The sequence below is a fragment of the Diabrotica virgifera genome, chromosome 10 (assembly GCF_917563875.1).
Source record: "Diabrotica virgifera virgifera chromosome 10, PGI_DIABVI_V3a".
NCBI lineage: Eukaryota > Metazoa > Arthropoda > Insecta > Coleoptera > Chrysomelidae > Diabrotica > Diabrotica virgifera.
The window spans coordinates 136758254-136776540 of record NC_065452.1 but is presented as its reverse complement, the minus strand read 5'-3'; the positions used below and the strand labels follow the sequence as shown (position 1 = coordinate 136776540).

Genomic DNA, 18287 nt, shown 5'->3' with positions numbered 1-18287 from the left:
ACGGCCTACGCCGAAACGGCCTACGCCGAAACGGCTCTACGCCCAAACGGCCACGCCGAAATGGCCACGCCGAAACGGCGACGCCGAAACGTCCCATTCCGAGTTTTCTGGTTGTTCCTTATCACCGTTTCTGTGAGTTGCCAAAAAATAAAGTCGAAAAATGCTTCTCCTCTCGATTCGAGAGATCCTATGAGTTCTGTAAGCTAAAAAGTTCTTGCAGTGTGCAAGAGAAAACAATCTGAGGGCATTCGAACTGCAGCGGGTTAACATATGCACAGATAGCCAAGCAGCCATTGGGACTATTATAAGCCCTAAGGTGAACTCTAGGCTGGTGTGGGAATGTCGACAAGAACTTGATAGACTGGCACAACATAACAGTGTTATACTAGTATGGGTTCCAGGTCATCGGAGCATATACGGCAATGAAAGAACTGATGCACTTGCCAAGAGAGCATCAGCTACAAAATACCTGGGTCCAGAGCCGGCCGTGGGAGTGCCAAAAAGCACCGTCCGTGAACGAAAAAAAGCCTGAATCCTAATTCAACACAACTCACACTGGGAGAATGTACCCGGTCAAACACATGGCAAGTTGTATATCGGACATACATGTGCTAGTAGGGCTGAGTTACTGCTGAAAACAAGCAGAAATCAGCTCAGAGTCATAACAGGTTTCCTCACTGGACATGCGCCAGTTAAGGGCCACCTGCATACGATGGGGCTGTTTCATGGAGATTTGAGCTGCAGACTCTGTAACAGAGAACCTGAAACAGTCAACCATATTTTGCATGACTTTGAGGCATTGGATCGGAGGCGGCAAAAACTTTTCGGAGACATCGAAGTGAGTCCAAGTTTATATGGCACCCACCCACTAGACCTGTACAAGCTGGTACAGGGTTCCAGAACTGAAATGGGTTTCATAAACGAATGGAAGATGTACAATAAGCCAAGTGGCTGCAGTACAACCGGTTCACAACAGACGGCTTCCAGGAAAAAAAAGCTAAAAAATTGTATGTATTGAGGCACGTATCCACTATGTTGGCGCTCCGTGCTCCGTGCTCCCTGCAACTGCTCCAGTCGATACGGCATGCGCTCGTCTACATATAAACCGCCACCGATAGGAGCACCGAGGCGCACTATTGTACAGAGGGGGAACGCCAACGTATCCACTATGTGGAGCAGTTGCAAGAGCGCAGAGCACCAACGTAGTGGATACGTGCCTTTAGGGTGTGATTTTATATCCTTTATCGAAAGCACAAATCGCGGGTCTGATCGGTATGTGGGCAGTTTTGACATCTTATCCCTCTACAGCTTTTCCAATGATATGTTAAACGGAACAAAAGGTTAACGGAAAAATAATTTACGATGTACAATAATTCCCACAACGTTCACGCTTGTCTTACACTATCCTCGTTTAGATTTGACAAATAGCCAGGCAGTCAGGTTTCCCCTATTTAGTAGGTCTCACGCACATTTTGTGGTGATTAAACACTTGTTGCTGTCAGCTCAGATTTATTTTCCAGTCAGCTGAATAAATGATATCCTTGTTGTCGCTTATTGTTCCCTGCTTGCACTATTTCCTGCAATGCAGGCTGGATGATATTTGCCTTTTGCAAAAAAGAAGCCCACAATTATTTTAGGTTAACTTGCGGCGTAGAATTCCCCTGCACAGACGGACTGAATTTATGATGAACGAGGACGAGATATAACGACGCCGACGCGCGACGGGCTGAATGCAATGTAACATTAGTAAAAAAAATACTAAAAATTTCGATGACCGTATGACCACTTACTTACTTACTACTTAAGCCGTCCTCTTGTACCTTACGGTGTCGAGGTAAGTGGAGAAATCAGACGTCTCCATGCCTTTCGGTCAGTAGCTAGTCTTTCTGCTTCTCTCCACCCAATATTCCTTTTTACGCAAGCCTTTCCAATATTTGCGTTCCACGTTCTTGCTGGCCTGCCTCTTCGTCGTTTGTTGTCAGATGCCGCTTTCCATACCCTCTTTACAGTTCTACCTTCACTCAGTCTCGACATATGTCCGAACCACGATAACTGTTTCGTTTCAAGTATGTCTAAGATCCTTCCAACACCGCACCTTTCACGTATGTCTTCATTTCTTATACGATCACGTCTGGTCACCCCGGATACCGCACGTAAATATCGCATTTCGCATGTTTGAATTTTTCTAGAGATGTTGTCGTTCAGTGTCCACGTTTCACTACCGTAGAGTAGCACCGGCTCGTATACAGTTTGAAATACTTTAATTTTTGTTTTCAGGCTTACTTCTTTCTTCCTAATAAAACTTTTATTTAGTGCATAGTATAATTTTGTTGCACTCATTACCCTGCTGTTTATTTCTGGTTCTATATTTCCTTGCCCATTCATTGTTGATCCTAGATACTTGAAGTCCTCTACTTGTGTATTGGTCTCATTATTCAGCTTTACATTTATATTTTCTTGAGTTTTCCATATTACTAAAGCTTCTGTTTTTCAATATTTATTTTCATCCCAAATTTCTTAAAGACTTCATTCCAAACATTCACATTCACTTGCAGGTCTTTTTCTGATTTTGCCACAATTACCAGGTAATCGGCATATATCAACTCTGACACGTAAACTTGTTGAAGTTTACACACCCCAACCCTAGTTCTTTTTACCTTATCCCTGCATTCTTTTACAATTTCGTCCATTAGAGTGATGAATAACAAAGGACTCAGAACACCACCTTGTCTTACACCTGTCCTTGTGTAGAATTCTAGAGGTGAGCTATCGTTCGTTCTTATAATATTACGTGTACATTTATATATACTCTTTATTGCTTGGATTAACTTCGGTTTCACATTTCTACGGTTTAATATTTTCCAGATATTGTTACGTGGCTCCCGATTAAATGCTTTTTCCAAGTCCACAAAACAGATAAACAACTTACTGTTATACTCTAGGGCTTTTTCTGATAACTGTCTCACCGTGAATATGAGATCGGGTGTACCTCGCCCCGGCCTAAAGCCGCATTGGCTGTCATCCAGTGTGGCCTCGATATTTTCTCGCAGCTTTTCTCTAGTATTATTTCGTAGATTTTATTAGCAACTACCAACAATGATATTTCCCTATAGTTAGAACACTTATGTTTATCACCTTCTTTGTGTAATGGTAGGATAGTAGCAAAAGTCCAATCTCTAATATATATCAACAGCTCCTTATGATCTTCCATAGTAATTTTAATCCTTCTCCTTCCATATATTTAATTATCTCAGCCTTAATATTATCGTGTCCTGCAGCCTTGCCATTTTTTAATTTTAAAATTGCTTCCCTGTATTCTTCGTATGTTATGTCATCATCATCATCATCTTGTTGTTCATTTAAATTGTACTCCTCCCTGTCATTCTCTATTTCGTTGTTGTCTCCCATTAATAATTCCATAAAATGTTCTTGCTATCTTTCGGTAATCTCTTCATTTTTTAATAATATGTTACCATCTTTGTCCTCTAAACCTGTTACTCCGTTTGATTTCTTTTGTCTTAGATTTTTTAGGGTCCTATAGAGCAACTTCGCATTACCCTTACTATCACTTTCCATTTTATTCCAATTCTTCCCATGGACGATTTTTAGCTTCTTTAATTTTATTTTTAACCAGTATTTTCTGTGCCTTATATTCTTGATAATTACTTTAACTTTTATTGCTTATATATTTTTTCCACAATTTTTTCTTCTTCGAAACTTCCAATTTTTTGTCATTATTCCACCAAGCTGTACTTTTTAGATATCTTCCTTTCGTTACACCACATACTTTACTCCCAGTTGCATACACCAGCTCCTTAAAAATATTCCATAATATTTCCAAATCCTCCTCATTTTTCCAATTTGTTTTTTGTATTTCTTCATCTAATTTACGACAGTATTCTTTCCTAATATTTTCAGACTGAAGTTTGTATACTTTAATACTTGGTTGTTCGTAGCGATTTTCTTCATTTTTAATATTAAATGTATGTTCTCTCCTTGTCTTTATTTTAGCTTAAACGAGAAACTGATCCGAGCTGATCTCATAACCTGTTTTAACACGAACGTCCGCTATTTCATTTTTATATTTGTTCTGTACTAATACTAGGAGATGACCACTTTTAAAACCGTATGACCACTTTTAAAACCGAAATTAGTGAAGTTTACAGGGTTCATCACCATCATCAATCCAACGCGTACGCGTCCACTGCTGGACATAGGTCTCCTCAGTTCTTTCCATCTGTCTCTGTATTGTGCGGCTTGCATCCATTTTGCTGATAACATGCTTCAGATCGTCGGTCCATCTGGTTGGTGGGCGTCCTCTGCTCCGTAGTGCTTCTTCTCGTGCTTTTACTTTTAGAAAAGCTGGTATTTTACATGAGCTTTTAAAAATGTAGTTCAATTGGTGACTAGTCGTGGTAAGTGAAGGGGTATATCTACTAAATATATTTTGATCGTTCTTTTTTTAATTTGTATGTAATTTTTCTGCACGTTACAAATATGCAATTTGTCTAGACATTTATTAATTAATAAACAGTCTAATTAATTTAAACAATTTTTGAAAAAATAATTTTTTCCCAAAAATGCATGATTTTAATCATACTATACTTATTAATCATAGAAAAAGTTAAGGTATACTTTAATAAATAAATTATCTTCAATAAATAATTATCTAATAAAAATCATTTATTTATTAAAGTGTACTTTAAGTTTTTCTATGATCATTAATGATACTATGATTTAAAAAATAGATTTTTGTAAAAAAAATATTTTTTCAAGAATTGTTTAAACAAAAAAAACAAGACTGTTTATTAATTAATAAATTTATAAACAAATTGCATAGGTACTTAGAATGTACGTAGAAATTACATACAAATTAAAAAAAGAAAGATCAAAATCCATTGAGTTGATCCGTAGAAGCAGAAAATTATATTCGTTTGAAATTGCTTTTTCGGTATTTTAACTCGGTGGATTTGTAGGTTCCCCCTAGTAATCGTTTGAACTACATTTTTGAAAAATCGTAGAAGGTGCTGTGAAAAAATACAAATCCCATTCTTTAAAACGACATTAATGAGATTCCTTAGTTATTACAAATTAGCAGTGAATTAAAAAGAAACGTATGGCTAACTTTGTCCCAAATGAACCCAGGCTAAATGTTTTTATTTGAAAATTCGTGTTAAAATACTATCTTTTCGAATATATAAAAATACTGTTTCTACGGAAAACATTTTTAAAGTTATTCTAAATGTTTATAAACTACAAAATTTCAAGAATTTGGCATTCGGATTTTTGACTATACTATTACAGTAGACTCCCGTAAGTTCGGCCTCGGTTAGTTCGGTCTCCGCTTAGTCCGGCCGGCTCTCTGAGCATTAGTCACACACTTTGCACATCAAAAATCATTAGAAAAGAAAATTCAGAAAAAAATTACTGACTTTTTTTTAAGTGTTTAAGAAGCCAAACCACCAATGTGCAATAATATTTTTAAATTTTATTATGCCTAGAGTTCTGAAAGTATTGTTTTATAGTATTTTTGTAACGGTCTATCTTTTCATATATTATGTTAAATATATGTCAGAGTATTCCTCTGTGTTGTCTTCTACTTAATGTACAAGTGTTTTGTTTTTGCTAGATCCATACAATCATAAAAACAATAAATGGGCATTTTTTAGATAAGCATCGGTTAGTTCGGCCACTTTTAAGTTCGGCCTAGGGTCCGGTCCCGAGGTGGCCGAACTTACGGGAGTCTACTGTAATTATTTTTTTTATCTTTTTTTAATACATGTTGATACTATCACTCTTCTACTTTCATTTGGCATACTCAGAATTGCCCTATCTTTATAATATTCTGTTTTATCTTATTGCAAAATAAAGGTCTCTGGGAAAAACAAATACAATAACTCTTAAACTAATTAATGGATCGGTCTCAAATTTTTAAGATTTGTTAAGTACGCCAATATCCAACTTTGGGTGAAACACTAAAGTTCTAAGGTAGTTTTAGTAAAAGTTATTGACAAATAACTATTTTCACTTATTTTGCAGTTTGCGTAGCAACAAATTAACTTTTTAACTTTCAAAAATCGGTATTTTGATTGAAGGTATTTCAATGTTCTAAAAAACTGAATTTTGTAATTTTATGTCAACTATTTAGCTTGTGAATGGAGTGCAAAAGATCGAAAAAATTGCGATTTTTGCACTAAATTTTTAATAATTAAAAAACGGACGCGTCCTCTAGGCAGGAAACAGGTAATTTTTCTTCCTATAGGTCTACAATATCTAAAAAAGTAGTCAGCTACCTGGATCTTTGAGTGTCCCGATGATAAAATCCTTATTACTCTGGACTACAACAATGTTACGATTAAGCACCAGATTCGTCATTATTTGCGTCTTGTTGATGTTAATCTTTAGTCGACGATAGGCTATAAGGACGATGTCATCTGCGAATCTCAAATGACTGAGCTTCTCTCCATTTATGTTGATGCCATATTAGTTCAGATCTGCCTTCTTAAAAGTGTGTTCTAAAAGGGTTGTGAATAGCTTTGGTGAGATGGTGTCTCCTTGCCGTACTCCTCGCTGTATACAAAATTTATCTTGTTTGTTGTTCAGATAGTCTTACGCTTACAGGGTTATGTTATTAATTTTTGGCTGACTTTTAAATACCTAGTAATTTGTTCTGTATTTTTTTCGTTCTTTTGAAAGGCAAAGGCAGAATTTTAAATGTCTGATCGAAAAGGAAGAACAAATTGAAAAAACCCATTTTTACCGATTTATTCGCATATTACCTCAAAACTCAATTGCTAATTAAACATTTGTTAACATTTTTCCTTCCATATTATCAAATCTTTTTGACTTACCCTACCTTCTTTTTTGTACCCTACCTTATATCAGGTTAGATGAATGGTTTTCCATCTATTCTCTGACAGGCTATGAATTTTCATTATTAAAATAATCAGGTTCAACCTAAAAAATCTCAAAATACGAAAAAATCGTTTTTCTAATATTTTCCCACCTTTTCGGCTCATAACCTTAAAATTTAGGGGCTAAATTAGCAAATTTCTCTGCATTTTTGATCGCACCCTTTAATTTTGTTATCACAGTTCACTATCCTTTCTTGGATAGTCAAAACGCTAAAAAACAGTTTTTAACATTATTTCTATTTAAAAAAAATCAGACTGTTTTGTATCCATTAAATTTTCTCAATTATTTTTTTAAAATAAAATTACGCTAAAAAAAGATTAAAGTCGAAAAAAGCTATCATTATTTATCTTCAGTCGAAATTATTATTCAATAGTAAATATGCAAATAAAAAAAATAAAAAAAAACTTACTGACAGCGGTGGGATTCGAACCCACGCCCTTTCGGACTGGTGCCTAAAACCAGCGCCTTAGACCGCTCGGCCACGCTGCCGTTGCCCCACTAAATTTCAGTTGGAGATTTAATATTTAAAGGACTATGTTTTTAAATTTTAAATCTTGTACCTATTACAAAATTTATACAAAATTAGAATTTTCTCACATAAATGGTATTGTGCCTATCTGCTTAGTAGTTGGATCCTTAACTGATTATACAGGGTGTCCAGAAACTCTACCGTCAAACGAAGACAGGAGATTCTACCTCAGATAATTTTAAGACAATTTAACCCAATTCATCTAATCCGAAAATGCTTCCTAGGAGCTAATAGAGCTAATAGTATTTGAAGATGGCGTCTGGTAATTAGTTTTCCTTGAATATCTCCAGAACGCTTCTAATTATAAAAACAAAAATTGGTACACATATTTATCTTCCAGAGATAAATCGATTCCATCCATTGCAAATTTCTAATACCGGTCATAGGCGTCCGATTTGCAGTTAGGGCAACAGTTAGGTATATTATCGCATAACTTTTTTGTTTTTAATTTTTAAGCATTTTGGAGTCTGGAATATTAAAATCTAATGTATTATAGTTGTAAAAGTACTAAAATAGGTTTTCTAGAAAAATCGACTTGAAAATTTTTCGTTTTTTGAATATCAAAAAAAAAGGTTTAAAAAAAACTACATATTTAGAAAAACGAAAACTGGTACGTTTATTTATATGCCAGAGATGAATCGATTTCATTACTTAATTGCGAATTTCTAATACCGGTCATATGCGTCCGTTTTGGGTAGGTCACCGGTTATTTTATCGCATAACTTTTTTGTATTTAATTTTTAAGAATTTTTGACACTAGGTTATTAAATTATGAGGTATTCTAGTACTAAAAGTTACGCTTGCTTTACGTTGGTAAAATACACCGTTTTTTTTTATTTTTTTTTCAAATTCAGGAAACTAAAAATTTTCAAAAATCGATTTTTCTAGAAAACGGTGCGTCCTACCTACTTAAAGCAAGAGTACCTTTTAGTACTAGAATACCTCACAATTTAGTAATCCAGTATCAAGAATGCTTGAAAGTTAAATACAAAAAAGTTATACGATAAATCGTTGCCCCACCCAAAACGGACGCCTATGACTGGTACTAGAAATTCACAAGGAATGAAATCGATTTATCTCTGGAAGATAAATATGTGTACAAATTTTCGTTTTTCTAACTAGAAGCGTTCTGGAGGTATTTAAGGAAAACTAATTACAAAAGAGCTCTTCAAAGAGCTCTAGCTCCTTTAGGAAGCATTTTCGGACTAGGTGAATTTGGTTAAATTGTCTTAAAATTAGGTATCTGAGGAATCTCCTGTCTTCGTTTGTCTGTAGAGGTTCTGGACACCCTGTATATTATCAATTCTGGACTAATTGGTTTTTTGCAGAGAATTTTTGTTATTTATCTCAAAATCGATTAAGTTTTACAGATTTTCGTATTTATTGTTACATTAATAAAATTTAAAACCGTTTAAAAAGATAATCAATAAATATATCTCGCCTTGTGAAAAAGCGTCCTATCATTTTCCTGACAAGCTATTCTATTTGAGGCAAAGTTTTGTACGTTTTTAAAATGAAAAAACTTCCCCTCATCAACATAACTCAACAAGTATTGATTTTCGTTTTACCATTGTACCTACTTTATTTCGATTACGGACACACCTCTGAGTTTTTAATATAATTATTTAATTTGATTTTGAAGCCATTGTTTCCTGTAATCCGATATCTCGTCAAGAACAAAGAAAATGAGGTAATAAATATCCAGTGGCGCAGGTACACTGAATGCCGCCCCCTCCCTCACAACACAGTGAGACTCACCCTTGACTGCACCGGTAACCCCGTCACCCATTTGAACTTATCTATACATATGTTGTACCTATTTATTAAGAAAAAAAATAGCAAGCCATGAAAGTTTCTTTCGACCAATCCATCTCTTTCCCTCCACTTTTCTTGTATTGTAAGTCGAAGTAGATGGTATTTCGGTCCTCTAATTACTTATATGGCCGAAATATTTTGTTTTTCTCCTCTTTATTGTGTTTATGAGCAGACGTTCTGAATTCATCATTTATTTGGAGAACATCTTCATTGGAAGTGTGCGAAACCCACGATATCTTTATAATTCGTCGATAGCACCACAATTCGAATGCTTCTAATTTATTTATTATTGTGGTTTTAAACGTCCATGTCTCACAACCATACAATAATATAGACCACACATAGCATTTCAGGACCTTCTTGCGAATATTCATCGGCAGGCTTCGGATACATAAAATTGGTTTCCACACTCAAAAAAAATTAGTTCGTAATATTGATTAACAGTGATTACTGAATAGTATTTCGTTGTCACAACAATTTAATTTGTTGTTTCAACGAACTTTTAGACATTGACGAATGTATTTGGTTATTGTCACAATGATTGAATAATAATTGTGAGAATAACTAGAGTACATTAATCAATAACACTCAATTTATTCAGCCAATAACTTAGTTTCGTATATTTATTAAATACTGTTAATTCTGGCAGCAACTCACGTTCTTGATTTCGTAGATGACAAGCAATTACCTTGGTTTATCGTGACAACGTACAGATTTCATTAAAACAATGTACAAATGTTGTTAATATAGAGTAATATATGATTATTGAATAGATGTAAATTGATTGTTGTGACAACGAATGCATTAATCAATCTACTACTGCATTTAATTCCCACAATCAATGCGTTCATTGTGACAATAATCGTAGTTGTTGAGACAATAAATGTTTTGCTTGACCATTTGAAAGTTAACGGCTTTTCCTTATCGTGATACCCCTAGCTTCTCTGTGTTACCGAAGTGCCGAATAATAATTGCATTTCGTTTTCAAGTGTAGTCTGTAGTAGAAGGAAGTTTTTGTGTGTCTATTATCGTGAAATTTCGGTCGAATTATTTTTAAATGTATTCATTTCTTTCGAATCCTGAGAAAACTAATTATTATTTTTGAAAATTTAAATGCAAAATAAAATATTACAGTATTATCGAGGATCTGAAGTCCCTGAGAACCACTATAATGATTATTTTAATAAGCCACAGGGGTGAAAAAAGAAAATTTAGTATGATTTTTAATTTCAAATAGACGTAATATTTAACAGAAACTTTTTGTTTATTCTAAGGGACTTTCTGCCCTCGGTAATAATGTAATATTTTATTCTGCGTCTAAATTTTTCAAAAATACTTATTAGTTTTCTCAGAATTCCAAAAAAAAATGAATTCGTTTAAAAAGAATTCCATCGAAATTTTGCACCTGCGCTCTCAAAAAGGATTAAAATCTTATACATTTTTGGAATCACTATTTCAAACGCTTTTAAATAAGCTGTCACATGACTTACTTTCCCATTAAAAAAAATCTAAGTTACGCCGCGAATGTCACCTGAAGAGAGATCGTGTAAAGTTCGAAACATTTATGTTATAATATACTTTGATTATTTTAAAAATCGACCTGTCCGAGCGTTTTGCTTATGTGCTAAAAATAAATAAGTTAATAAGGGGGCGGGGGGAGTGTAACACTTTTTCCAGTACACTGTATAAGTGAAATCATATGAAAAATCACACAGTGTAAAGTCCTTTAGGACAAAAAAGGGGGATTTAAAAAATTATTATTAATCAATTAATATCATACATTGGGCTATTACATTCAGTAATTATTAATATAAAATACGTTCATAGTAGGAATGAACGAAACTGATTGTAAGAATGAATAGAATTGATTGTAAGAAAAACCGTATTTATTGTGGGAATGAACGGAATTAATTGTAACAATAAACGGAAATAATTGTAGAAATAAACGAAATACGTTAGGAGAAATAACACTGTTATTGACACAACGAATAATCTTCGTCGGTTAATTAACGACGTTGTTGTTTCAATAAATAGTGTTCGTTGACTCAGTGAACAGAGTTATTAATATCAATAAATGATAATGAATGTTCATCCATTCAATAAACGTAATACATTGGCTCAACGAACGAAAATAATGAATTGATGAACATCGTTTTGTTGTCCAAATAAAACCAAGAATTGGACAAATTTTAAGTATTGCGTTTGTTGTCTGAATTAACATTTTTATTGATATTACGTACCTTTTTCGTTGAGTGCAGGTCATAAGAGCCTTACGTGATATTTCGATCCGGGTTATTATCTCTTCATCACAGTCGAGATTTACATTTCACCAGCTGCCAAGGTATTTAAAATGGTGTACCCGTTCTATTTCCTCTCCATCAAGAGAAAGCACACCTTGAGCTGCATTAATCTTTCCAACTGCCATCCACTTTGTCTTTGAAATATTGATTTTTAGGCCTCTCCGATAACTTGCTTCACTGACTAGATTTATTAATGTCTGCAGATCTTGTAAATTTTCTGAAAGAATGGCTGTGTCGTTAGCGTATCTGATATTTTTTATTACTTCTCCGCCCAGTTTTCCTCCCTCTTGTCTGTCGTCCAAAGCCTCCCTAAAGATTTCTTCAGAGTACCTACAGATTAAAAAGACTGGGTGACAAAACACAACCCTGTCGTACTCCACGTTTGATGGGTAGTTTTTCAGTACGACTATCTCCAACTTGGATAGAGGCTACATGATTGTAATATAAATATTTTAGCAGTCTTATATAGTAGTGGTCTAGTCCTGCTGCCCGCAGGCAATTGAAAAATGTATCGTGTTGTACTCGGTCAAATGCCTTCTCGAAGTCGATGCAACAAACTTAAACGTTCTTTCGGAACTCACACCTTTTTTGTAAAAGAACGCGAAACTAACATTATTTAAACTTATTTGAAGCCTATATTGGTTGATGACATAAATGACCAAAGCAAAGAAATTAAAGTCCGAATTGAAACTGCAAGGCAAGCATTCATAAAAATGAAGACACTGCTTACAAACAAAGACCTTCAGTTGCCTCTCAGATTGAGGGCTCTCAGATGCTACATATTTTCTATATTGCTATACGGAATGGAAGCTTGGACATTTAAGATACAACACATAAGAAAAATAGAAGCGTTCGAAATGTGGTGTTACAGAATAATATTAAAAATTCAGTGGGTTGAAAGGATTACCAATGTTGATGTACTACGACGTTTAAATAATAAGTTAGAAATTATGAAGAGTATAAAAACTATAAAACTGGAATATTTGGGTCACATTACCAGAGGAAAAAAATATGAGTTGCTGAGAATTATTATGCAAGGAAGGATCCAAGGAAAAAAGCATAGGAAGAAGAGGTATCTCCTGGCTGAGGAACCTTAGAGAATGGTTTAACTGTAGTTCATTACAACTATTCAGAGCAGCAGCCAACAAAGTGACCATAGCCATTATGAAATCCAACCTCCGATAGGAGAGGGAACTTTAAGAAGAAGAAGAAGAAGAAGAAGCCTATATAGCGAAACGTGTCAATTTTGTGATCGATTTCTTCATCCCATGTCTGTCTTGATATTCATCTTTTTTCGTTTTTCAATATTTTTGCTTCCCACACTCTTCTCACTGGTATGGTATCTTGTATCTGCTGTAAATGACTCCAAAAACTCAGCTGTCTCTATAACCAATGTGCCATAAACTCCAATGTGGATTGTATTTTCAGTTTGTTCCTCTTTGTGTTCCGTGTTATATCCATTTTGCTAGCACCTTTAAAGCTTCTTAAAAACTTCTCAACTTGATATGTCATATATATTATCTATGGTTTGTTGTTAAACTAAAAAGACAGATTCACACCCAAAAAAGTCACTAGAAAAATCACCAAATACTTTTTTTTTGGTTGATCATATCGGCCTTCGACGGTAATCCATAAACATTATATTATACTAATACGTCACTAGAGAGTTCTAAAAACAACTGTTTTCCATATAAAAGCAACCTGTCACACTGCCAGGGAGTCTCTTCGAATACTGCGGGATCATTTTGGAAGTTGTCACTCACCAGAACTAACGCCACCAGATACGTACATATGGGGAATGCTGAAGGAGTCAGAGAGATCCACCGTCTGCTATTTCGGAATTGCGGACTAGAATTAAAGATTTTTTCTACAACCACTATTCAAAGTGCACTTTTCTGCACGGTTTTATGTTAGCAAACTTGATATTTTCTCACAGTATAAGATATTTGACATTAGTGTGCAGAAAAGTGACGTTTCTGTGCCGCAAAGTGACGTTTCTGTGCCGCAAAGTTCTTTTCTGCACAGTTGACTACCTCATTCTGAGTAACGTTATATTCTGTTTACATCCGTGGACTACCGCATTCTGAGTAACGTTATATTCTGTTTACATCCGTGGTTAAACTTTAGACAAATATATAACCTATAAGACAATTATTATATTTAACTATAGCATAGAAACTAAATTATGGATGTTACAACTGTTTTATTTTACAATTTTATTCTTATTAAACATTTTATAATTATCAAATAACCAATAAGGATTTAGCAACCTGTGCAAGAGACGTCGAATGAAGTAGGTTTTGTGTAAATCCGTGACTGCATAAATATAATGTCAATAATGTGTAATAATTGTTTAAATTTAAACAAATTAAGGCAGTGCATTAATTTTTTAACTGATTTCTGTGCAATTTATTTAGGTATAAGGAATTTAAATTGATTAGTACGTATTAATTAAATACAGTTTAAAATTTATCACATAGGTACCTATTATAATTAATCGTCGTTTGGAAATTGTGATTTTTATTTTTAGGAAAAACTGTGCTTGTAGAAAAAGTATAGTGTGAAACACGTGCAGAAAGGTAATTTCTCACTCGTTTGAATTGCGGCACTCGCTTGCGCTCGTACCGCAACTTTTCAAACTCGTGAGAAATTAGTACCTTTCTACACTTGTTGCACAATATACTATTTCGTGCCAGAAGCAGTCGGGAATCTAGAAATTTGCCTTGGGAGGGGAAATTTGCCTTAGGGGGAACTTCCAATGAAAAACCAAAAAAGACATAAAAAAGATAAACTCAGAGTACATTAAAGACATAAATAATAACTTATAGACACGAAGTTCCCTTAATTTTCCTAACTAGCCTGTTAATTGGGTTGAATTTGTCTGTCTGTGGTTTCGGTTTCATGTCAGCGAATATATTTTTATGTTTAAAATTATTTTTTCTTTAGTTTTGGACCTTGTTAGGGGGGGAAATTTCCTCATTTTCCCTTCCCGTAGATCCGCCACTGACCAGAGGGACCAGAGGGTTAACATATGAAGACTACAGGGGAAAACGCTGTAAGTCAATTTTTATCGATTTTTTAATGAATACATTTTTCGATACTTGGATACACGTAGTACAATCCACAAATATCAAAGAAAATAAAAGTTCAATAAGTCAAACGTTACAAACGAATAAAATAATGTTGTACATTGGAAGAGCGCTGCAAGTAAAGGTTAAACTAGGCAACAATGCTATTATAAGTCAGATTTAGGTGCTCAATGCGCCTGTCCGTAGGGACAATTATTTACAACGGAAAATCACAGTCAGTGTTCAGCATTCATGCAAGTTGTTTATTTTAGTATCATTATTATCAGAATCACAGTTTGTTTTTTGACGTTTAGTAAGTTTGAACTATTGTTTACTAATATGGAAATTGAAGAGGCTTTACAGTCAAAAACTACAAGAAAACGAAAAAGTTTTGGGCGAATACGTGATGTAGCTAAAGCGCTAAAAGTGCAAACTCACGAAACAGGCGAGGACTGCCGTTGCAAACGTTATCAGTGTTTTGAAAATATAACGGTTGAACAAAAAATACAATTATTCGTAATTTTAATTCTATGCTGAATTGGGACGAGCAAAGTGTGTATTTGGGTGGTCTAATATTCATACTTCCTGTATCTCAAAGAAGGCCAAGAAAAGACGAAGAGAATTGCAACGTAAGAGATGGCTCTTTTTATTACAGAATTCGCCTTGCGGTAACTAATGATGAGGGGCATACATCACCTGCAAAAGACGTTCAGGTTTGTCAAAAAGCTTTTGATGCTTTCTGACAAACTGCTTCATGGCATAACCACGAGTAGATTACAAACTGTACAAAAAGCCCTAAAACATGGTACAATTGCCAAGGACAATAGAGGTAAACATGGCTCAAGACCCAATAAAATGTCTGAAGAAACTATGCAGTTAATTTTAAATCACATAAAATCATTCAAAGAGCGCATGAGTCACTACAGCCTAAAAAAATCTAGCAGAAAGTACCTTCCAGAGGTACTTAACATTTAAAAGATGTATAAAATGTTCCTTGAGAAACATCCCAATAGAGCAGTATGCTATGAAGTATATAGAAAAACATTCAACACACGCTTTAATATCTCCTTTAGGTATCCCAGAACCGACACTGCAGCATTTGTGAGGCTTCCAAAATAAAAATAAGGGAATGTAAAGATGAAAAATTAATTAATAAACTTAAAACAGGGCAGAAACTTCACTTGCTGAAAGCACAAACATTTTACAAACGAAAAACAAAAGCTAAACTACGAGCAAGGACCTCAAGAGAATATGAAGTCATAGCCATGGACTATAATAAAAACCTTCCAATGCCTTATATTATGAGTAACGACGTGTATTATAAAATGCAGTTGTCTTTCTACTCCTTTAATTTAATTTAAGGCTTTAATGTCCATCGACTTAGTGATAATGATGTTGTTATGTACTCGTACCCTGAGACAGTAGCTCGAAAGGGTGCCAATGAAGTTTGCTCATTTCTGTATGACTATGTGACAATCCAGCTTTCTCCTGAAGTTCGTAACTTAGTGATTTTCTGTGATCCGTGTGGAGGCCAAAATAAAAATTGGACGGTATTCCGGTTTCTACATTATTTAGTCCACAGATTTGACTATATTTTAGTGACCTTTCCTATAAGAGGTCACTACTACATGGAGAGGGATAAAGATTTTGGTATCGTTAATAAAAAAAGAGCAGCAAAAACCCCAGAAGATTGGGAAGCAATGTTACGATTGGCTCGTCAAAAACCTGCGCCTTATAAAGTAGAAGTGGTTGATAACTACTTGGTGCGTAGCTGGGACACTTTTCTTGTACCTATGTAAGCTACAAAAGCACCTTTTAAAACTAGACCAATAAGAGAATTAAGCATTTCAAAGCAACATCCCAGACTAATTTATTTCAGAGAGACCTACAATGGAACAATGGTTACTGCTGTCATTAACAAAAAAGTGACTGGTAGGGAACCACCGTATACTGGAAAAGAATTCGTTTTTCCTTCTCGATCCTATACTGAGTCACTACCCATTCCAATGGCAAAATACAAAGATCTCCAAGTTTTAAAAAAATTTTGTTCAGAAAAAGGAATAATGTATTTTGATGAGCTAAAATAATATGACTTATTTTTTATCTTAAGAATTTTACAATGTTATTGATTCATTTAACAGATAATATTAATGTTTTTAGCTTTAGTTAAGTTAAATAAGTCTAGGTCTGTTAATTTTTTTCTTTCGTTGAATTAATATTATATTTTGTCAATTACAGCATTTTTGTCTTTTTCCTCCAGACCTTTGGTGGTTTTTTTTTTTAATTTCTCTTGTTACCTATTGTATATGACAATTTCAGTTTTATAATATCATACTCTGTATATGTGAGTTGTCAAATACTCAATACAACAGTGTTTTAGCATGTTTATTTATGAATTATGAAATTTGAATCTAAAAATCGCGTTTTTCAAAAATTCAAAAAATTGACTTACAGCGTTTTTCCCCTGTAGTCTTCTTATCGGGAACGTGCGTCGTCATGAATAATGTTTGCAAGGCTATATCATGTATACTAGACATATAAATAATCATACACATTTCAATATTCATTTCAGTACTGTCTATTTAGCCGCATACTGTACTAGGAATCCTTGCTTGGGTTATTAGTGTTTAGAATATTTGATTAACGTTATGATATTTGTTTCAGATATGGGCACATCCCGAAACGACTCAATCAAGTATGAAGCAGGAGACATGGGACCTACGACAGGGTCTCTCTACGTTGCTGCAGCTTGTGCCCTTGCGCTAATTACTTTGGCGGTTGTCGTGGTTTCAGCTGTTTGCGTCAAAAGAAAAAGCAGAAACCAGGAACCAACGTAAGTTGATCTTATATGTAATAAGTCAAATATACAGTGCGGAAAATCATGTGATGGAAAAATTAATTAATACGTTTATGTAAAAAAAAAATCCGACAATTTAAGTAGGTACATAATACACCGGTCACTGCTAAAAAAGAAATTACTGTTTTATATTTTTCACATTTTTCTTCTTTTTTTTTGTGTAGACATGACTGTTTGTTTTTTTCAATGTGCCTCCAGTAAGTTGTCGTTTCATCGTTTTCGTGAATTTCCCACTGATCCTTTTCCTATTGAGGAACCGTCACTCGCCTTCCTTACTACTCTATTTATTGCCATACGGCTTATGTGGTTATTCCATTCTATTCTTCTGTTTCGTACCTAGTTATTAATGTTATCCACCTTGCATCTCCTTCGTATATATCTGTATTTCTAGCTCTGTCTCATAGTGTCTACCATTGATTTTTCGAAGGATGTTCATGTTCATTTTCATCGATCTCTGTCGATTCTAGCAATATTTTTGTTCTCGGAAATGTATCGGGTCTAAGAAAGTTGGTCGAGAACACTTCGTCGACGGAAAATTAGTCGACAACATTTGGTCGACGAGTTGGTCGAATGCACAATTCATCGAACGATTCGTCGAAGAACAATTGTTCGAATGGATTTTTCGTCGACAAACTGTTATTTGTCTTATAGTCCAGGGCGCATCTGTTTTGAGATGGACGTTGAGAGGTGACTCAAATTTTTTTGCAGAAATTGCTTGAAAATAAATCAAATAATAATATTTGAGTTATCCTCCCTCTCAAAAAGGTCCGGAACATTGTTTAAATAATCAAAATGTCAAAAAA

General features: G+C 34.5%; 1 protein-coding gene and 1 non-coding gene across 2 annotated transcripts in view; one reads left to right on the top strand and one right to left on the bottom strand.

Moving 5' to 3' along the window:
* Positions 1 to 18287, top strand: part of LOC114330306 (tyrosine-protein kinase RYK-like) — a 548089-nt gene that overhangs the window by 199316 nt on the left and 330486 nt on the right. The window contains exon 3 of the mRNA XM_050641415.1: positions 17292 to 17460. Within this exon, the coding sequence (XP_050497372.1) occupies positions 17292 to 17460 (169 nt within the window). The remainder of the gene's footprint in view (positions 1 to 17291; positions 17461 to 18287) is intronic.
* On the bottom strand, positions 7325 to 7404 carry Trnal-uag (transfer RNA leucine (anticodon UAG)). The gene has a single exon. It is a non-coding gene; the product is annotated as a tRNA-Leu (tRNA).